General features: G+C 50.0%; 1 protein-coding gene across 1 annotated transcript in view; it reads right to left on the bottom strand.

The window, feature by feature from the left end:
* Positions 1-2694: 2694 nt before the first annotated feature.
* The window catches only part of LOC129522787 (uncharacterized), a 122401-nt gene continuing 118142 nt past the window's right edge, over positions 2695-6953 (bottom strand). Inside the window, exon 2 of the mRNA XM_055345193.1 lies at positions 2695-3208. Within this exon, the coding sequence (XP_055201168.1) occupies positions 2695-3208 (514 nt within the window). The remainder of the gene's footprint in view (positions 3209-6953) is intronic.

The raw sequence follows: 6953 nt of genomic DNA, 5'->3' as shown, positions 1-6953 counted from the left end.
CCCCATATTCCTCCATCACTTAGAGACCTTCTCCTGCAGGCTGCTTAATCAGAGACAGGAAAAGACTGGATCTGGTGTGTTTCCATTTTATCTTGGAACCCAGTGTCAGGGACCAGACTCAACCCCAGACGACTCATCAGTCATGGCAGATGGCCTTGACCGTTCATCCTAGGCTAATACCAGTTTATCAGGAGCAGCCACTTTCTCTCCGATCAACATTTAATATCAAATGACAGCTAGCTTGAGGAGGATTTGGAGGATGATAGTCAAATGGAAAAAAAATCAAGGAAGAGAGGGAGGAAGGAATGTACGCAATCCACGCAGATGCATGGGAAGGCTGCGAGTGCATTCAGTGCATCCCAAAGGTGTGAAAGCAGGAGCTCGCGGCAGCCTAGGGTTGGGGGGGGAAGGGTGGCAGTGCCAGGCTGCCCTTACTGCACAACCTAATGATAGATGCTGGGTTTTTTAAGTGCTTACAATCTGACGGGCATCGGATTCAGTGCTTTTTGTGGGTCATCTTATTTAGTACAGGGCACCCGAAGAGCTAGGTGCCACCACCGGCTCGGTTTAAAGAAGGCGCTCGCTGCAGTTCCCCCGGAAGAGCAGGGGGCAGGGAAAGCGCCCCGGGCTCGGTTTGACTCCGGGACCCCCACCCTGAGTGACCTTCCTCCTCATCCCCTTAGGCCGACGGCTTCCTCTGCTTCTTTCCTTTAGCAGCTTGACCTTTGACGTCGTGGTCATTTGGGCTGGATGGACATTTGCACCTTGTAACTTCCCAAGGTCTTGCCTGGTCCCCTCTGCTACCGTATTATCCCCTAGGATCAGCAAGGTCTGGACTCCGGCTGCCGCTCGGGTGGCGTCCTCGGGTGGGGACAGTCGTGCCCGGGGGCCTGGCCTGTGTGCTGGGCGGTGCCCGCGCTCCTGCTGCGCCTTGCCCTTCACCCGCTTCCTGGGACCGTGTTACCATCACCCGCACCTGCGCCCCAGGGCACCCCCCCCCCATGGGACAGGACTCTCCAGCGGGCTGTCCCTAAGCTCAGTTCCCCCGCCCCGTGTGACTGCCTGGGTGCAGCTTCAGCAAGGCCACCACATCCTCCCAGGGCCCTGTGGGGGCGGGAGCCAGGGGGCCCGGGAGGCGAGGCAGGTGCCGGCCCCTGGTCCAGTCCTCCCGCCACCATCCCAATGTGGTTGCTGCCAGGGAGTTGGCATTTTCAAAACGTTTTCTTTTTTTTTTTTTTAATGTTTTTAATTTTTATTTATTTATGATAGTCACACACACACAGAGAGAGAGAGAGGCAGAGACATAGGCAGAGGGAGAAGCAGGCTCCATGCACCGGGAGCCCGACGTGGGATTCGATCCCGGGTCTCCAGGGTCGCGCCCTGGGCTTTGCAAAGGCAGGCGCTAAACCGCTGCGCCACCCAGGGATCCCTCAAAACGTTTTCAAGAGCACTTGTCAAACCCAATTTCCCAGCAGCTTGAAAACCTCTTAACACATTACCTTCAACCTGCGGCTCGCGCGGGGTGGCTGCGGGCGCCCCGGGGACCTGTCACGGCGCTCGGGGAGGAGCCGCCTCCCCCGCCTCCCAGGCCCCCGCCCCCTCCCCCCGGCCTCCCCGGCCCTCCCCGACCCCCCCCAGCCTCCCCGCCCCCCCCGCCCCCTCTGGGCCTCCCCGGTCCCCTCCGCCCCCCCAGACCTCCTCGCCCCCCCCCCGGGCTCCCCTGTCCCCCCGCCTCCCCGACACCCCTCGGCCTCCCCGGCCTCCCCAACCCCCCTCTTTTTTTTTTTTTGAGGATGAGAATAATCAGATTTATGCGCTGAAAACATTTTTGACAATAGTCATCATTTGCATTTGAGGGAGGTACAACGGCATAATCCTCTGAAAGAATATTTCTGACATAAAGAGGAATGAATAGTGTATGGAAAGGGGTGTTCCACTCTTTCCGCCACTCGTGCCTCTAAGTGCTATTCCTGCCTTACTGCTTTTGATTCTCAACGAAACCACTGAGAAAAGAAAACAAATGGCAATAATGAACCAGATATAAAGTTTCCCAATGAAGACCTTCATAGCTTTACAATGGGCATTTTAAACTCTAGTCATGGTAGTGTTTGGCAAATACGGATTTGGTTGGCTGCTTTTTCCGTGAATCACCAAAAGTCTTGAAAGCTTCAGATGGTGGCCTTCTGGAAGTTCAGAGTATTTTATTTATTGAAGAATGGATTTCACTATTAACCTTACCTGCTTCAAATTCTGTTGGCTACCTCACCAATATAAATTTAGTCTTCATAGATAAAAAAAAATATTTTTTCATAGCAGCAAGTCTATCCATTATTGTGAAGTTTGCTTTCAAGGAAATTTGATATTCCATCATGAGTTAAATTTTTTGGTCCCAAAGTAACTTCATCTGCAACATGTCAGTAAAGTTCCTAGTTCTCTGTTAAAATTCGAGCCACTCTGTCATATAAATACAGTTAGATGGTGAAATCTCACCACCTTCATGGCAGTCGTCAAACACCGGGCAGAGTCCACATGGGGCCTCCCCCGTCCCCTGGCCCCCAGGCCTCCCCGGCCCCCCCGCAGGCCGCGGTGCACGCCGTGGGCTCCCTTTGGCTCCGGGGAGGACGCCCCTTCTCAGGAGGCTCACGCCCACCGAGCCTCCGGCCGCGGCGGAGGAACGGCGGCCTCCACGTGTAACTAAGGACCTGAACGCCGTATTAGGGGGCGCGGGGGTGTACGGGGACGGGTGCAGGGGTGTGCGGGGATGGGTGCAGGTGTGTGGGGCTGTGCGGGGACGGGTGCAGGGGTGTGGGGCTGTGCGGGGACGGGTGCAGGGGTGTGCGGGGACAGGGGCGGGGGTGTGGGGGTGTGCGGGGATGCGTACGGGGCGCTAGGGGGTTGCGGGGGGTGCGGGAAGCCGAGCGGGGGTCGGGGCCGGTGGGGGGGCCGAGGTGCCGCGGGGGGCAGGTGCGGAGGGGCCGGGTGCGTGGGTGAGCGCGCGAGGTGGGCGGGTCGGACGGCCTTGGCGGGCGGGGACCCCGACAGCGGGCCGTCCGTCGGTCTGTCCGTGGCGCACACACGATTACTTGGGGCCCGAGGGTAGGACTGGGCTGGGTTCCTCCCCGGCGAGGACAGCGCGCGGTTCCCCAGGCCGCGTGGGGACGCCGCCCGGTCTTGTGCCCGCGGGGGAGCCGCTGCTGCGCCCCGTCTCCTGTCCCCCCGGAATCAACCTCTGATCCTCCTTCTCCTCCACCTCCTTGTCCCCACCCCTCCGGTCCCCCTCCTGCTCCTCCCAGTCTGGACTCGCACAGACCATTCAGCTTTGGCGCCTCCCCGCCGGGTCGCACTGGGTCCCTCCTGGTCCTGCAGCCGCGGCTCGATGCCCCCCCCCTCCAGGAAGCCTTCCGCCCACAGCCTGACCGCTCAGAGCCCTCTTGCTAGGGGCGCCTTCCACACCCTGCTCTTTCTTTAAAGATTTATTTATTTGCTTATCTACCTATTGACTTACTTACCTATTTGAGGGAGGGAGGGGCAGAGAAAGGATCTCAAGCAGGCTCCTTGCTGTGCGTGGAGCCTGATGTGGGGTTCGGTCTCCAGGTTGTGAGATCGCCACCTGAACCAAAACCAAGAATCAGGCCCTAACCCACCGAGCCCCCCATGTGCCCCACTGTACTTTTTCTTTAGAGCAAGAACTATAACTTTAGTTAAATAATAACCAAATGACCCAACCTAATATGCATATTTTTGGTAGATGTAATAGTTATTAATAAAAAGTTCACAAACTCTATGCTTCCATTTATACATTTCATCGTGAAAAATGAATAACATTTTTAGATGTAGCACTTAGTGATCTCAGGAAGGAAAGCATAGAGTTCTCCCTGCCTGATTCTGGGAAGTATTAGCAAATTTGACTAGAGGTCTATTTTTGTAGCCAATCTGGGAGCTCCTAACTCTCTGCAAACTCTTTCCTGAATTACATTAAGTTCCAAATAGACAATGTGTGCTGAATGGTACACATGGTAAACATTTTAAGAAAAATTTCAAAAGGTTTAAATGAATACATGCACTTAAAATATGAGGTGACTTTTATAATTAGTTTGTCACTTCTTACTTATAAACTTGCAAGTGAGCTCCCCCCCCCCCCCCCAGTCACTGAATGTCTACTTGTTCTTCGGAAGGATTGGCTGGAGAAAAAATCATATCCAGTTGAACCTCAGAATTGTGTACAGTGGCTCTTCATACTCAGGGGAAACACTTTCATATAGGACTGGTAGTCCATTAATTAAGTATTTTAGAGCAGTGAATTGGGGGGGCTATGAAAGATATGTTTACATATTTTGGGGTAAGTTAAAACAAAAATATACATCTGTTTTCCAATCTTATGATGTAGAACCAGGCCTTTTTCATGAGTTTGGGTCTCTAGACTGAAGTCCTCCATCACCTTTCTACCTTTTTTTTTTTTAAGATTTATTTATTTTAGAGAGAGAAAGAATGCACATGACCTGGGGAGGGGCAGAGGGAGAGGGAGAGAGAGAAAATCTCAAGCAGACTCCCTGCTGAGCATGGATCTCATGACCCTGAGATCAGAACCTGACTTGAAACCAAGACTCAGACACTCGACCACCTGAGCCACCCAGGTGCCCCCCATCACCTTTCTTGTATCAATCACACATGAAATGCAATATCCACATCTTTTATATTTTTTAAGAGAAATAAAAGACATTTGAGAGAGGATTTAAAATCAGAATCTTTTATATTTTGTGTTTTTCTCCCTAGTCTTTCACAGTTGCCTCACTTACACTTAATTGAATAAGTTTGATTGACTGATCTGCTGATAAGACCAAGAACCATGGGAGCAGCTATAGAAGCCTTAAGTCAAGGCAAGTCATTTTAGCTTTCTTTTATCAACCAAATAAATAACAGAGAAAGGAGTGCTTGCCAACTCAGAGTTTCATTTTTTTTAAGTGTCGAATAGGCCCTTGTGCTAACAACAGCTATATCATAAATAAATGTGACACGTAAAAATGTAATCACAATTAAAACCACAAAAATATTGTCCCAAGGGGTGGATATTTACCATATAACTAGAAATACCAAAGTCAAAACTGAGGAAATTTCCTAAGGTTTGATCAGCTCTAAATACTGATATCAGAGGAATGATTCTTGATGCCTGTCTCTGAAAGTAGGAGCAGATATTTCATGAGAACCTGCAGCTTGCCAAGTGCCTGGGCTATGTCGGGCTCTGATGACCACAGGTGACTACGTTATGGCCTCTGTTTCTGAGAGAATTACCAGCCGGTGAACCAGACTGGTTGGAAGTTAATCATCTTATATGGCAGAGTTAAAAAATGCCATGATGAGGGAGCATGGAGGAATGAGAGATTCTATCCCGCTCTGGAGACCAAAAGAGATATCTGGCGCTACACAACGATTAGCAACAGAAAAGGGAAAAAAAAATCACATTTGACCTGCTTGGGAATATTACTGAAAGGTGTTGGCTTGAGTGGGCACAGGTTTCTGGGACACGGAGGAGAGAGAACCACCCAATGGCCAGGAAGGCTCCAGTCCAGCTCTCATCCTTACCCTTTGTCAGGACCAGAATCTGACTTCTCTTACTAAAGAATAACAGTAATGTCAAGGCTGTCACACTCCATGGCCAAGGTCAAGAGTTTCTTCTGATGAGTAGTAGAGGCTGACGTGTGGACAGATGGGTGGTGGGAGGCTTCCACACAGAAATATTAATGAAAAACCAGAGGCTATGACACCTGCCATAACTTCACGTGTACAGTCATTAGCCAAGGGTTTTCCAGGCCATCTGTGGGAATGACACTCCCCGTGTCTCCTTCCCTGTGGTCTGAGGTCATACGCTAAGGACGGATGATGCTAGGCTTCCCTCTTCTGTGAAGTGACACGCATATTCCCCAGAAAGTCATGAGAAATGTCAGAGATGTTTGTGGTAGAAGAAAATGAATATAATAAGAGGTTTTATTGACAAGAGGAAAGGAAGAATTTATACCAGAGGGCAAATGATAAATCTTCTTTCTTAACTCCAGGATGAACACTAGTGGTGATGGAAATTTGTTTTGTGTAATTAAAACCAGTAGCCTGGTGTCCTATGATGTGGATTTTGATCTAAGATTATCAGCAAGTGTCTTCCATGTTGCTCTCCAAAGATTTCCTGAGCCTAGTAAAGAGGCAAATTAAGAGACTTTCCATTTACTTACTGTTTCCACTCCCATTTTGGTTGTATGCTACTTCATTACTTGCACAGTTTTTTTTTAAATTTATTTATTTATGATAGTCACACAGAGAGAGAGAGGCAGAGACACAGGCAGAGGGAGAAGCAGGCTCCATGCACCGGGAGCCCGATATGGGATTCGATCCCGGATCTCCAGGATCGCGCCCTGGGCCAAAGGCAGGCGCCAAACCGCTGCGCCACTCCGGGATCCCCTACTTGCACAGTTTTATTGGTGAACTAAGTGAGCAACTTTCAGAAAGAATAAGCTATTTTTTTCTTAACATGAATTGCTGATTTTTTTTAAAAAACATATCTCTGGTTGTTTGAAGAACTTTCTTCTTTTTAAAAGAAAACTTTCTTCTTTTTAAAGAAATTTTAAAAAAATTTATTTATTTGAGAGACAGAGCATGATCAGGGGTAGGGGCAGAGGAAGAGACACAAGCAGGCTCCTTGCTGAGCAGGGAGCCTGACCTGGGGCTCCATCCCAGACCCCAGGATCATGACCTGAGCTAAAGGCCGACACTCCACTGACTGAGCCACCCAGGTGCCCCTTTAAGAAAATCTTTTAAGATCATGAAGGAATCTTCAAGAATGTAAATGATGTAAAGTGGGAAGTGTGAGGGAATCTATTACTCTGATAGGCCATGGTTTCCTAGGATTGTGCTGGCTGGGTAGCAATAGTTAATGTTCTTGAATCCACAGATATTGGCCAAACACC

The sequence above is a fragment of the Nyctereutes procyonoides genome, unplaced genomic scaffold (assembly GCF_905146905.1).
Source record: "Nyctereutes procyonoides isolate TBG_1078 unplaced genomic scaffold, NYPRO_anot_genome, whole genome shotgun sequence".
Classification (NCBI taxonomy): domain Eukaryota; kingdom Metazoa; phylum Chordata; class Mammalia; order Carnivora; family Canidae; genus Nyctereutes; species Nyctereutes procyonoides.
The sequence above is the reverse complement of the archived record's forward strand: the minus strand, read 5'-3'. Positions and strand labels throughout refer to the sequence as shown.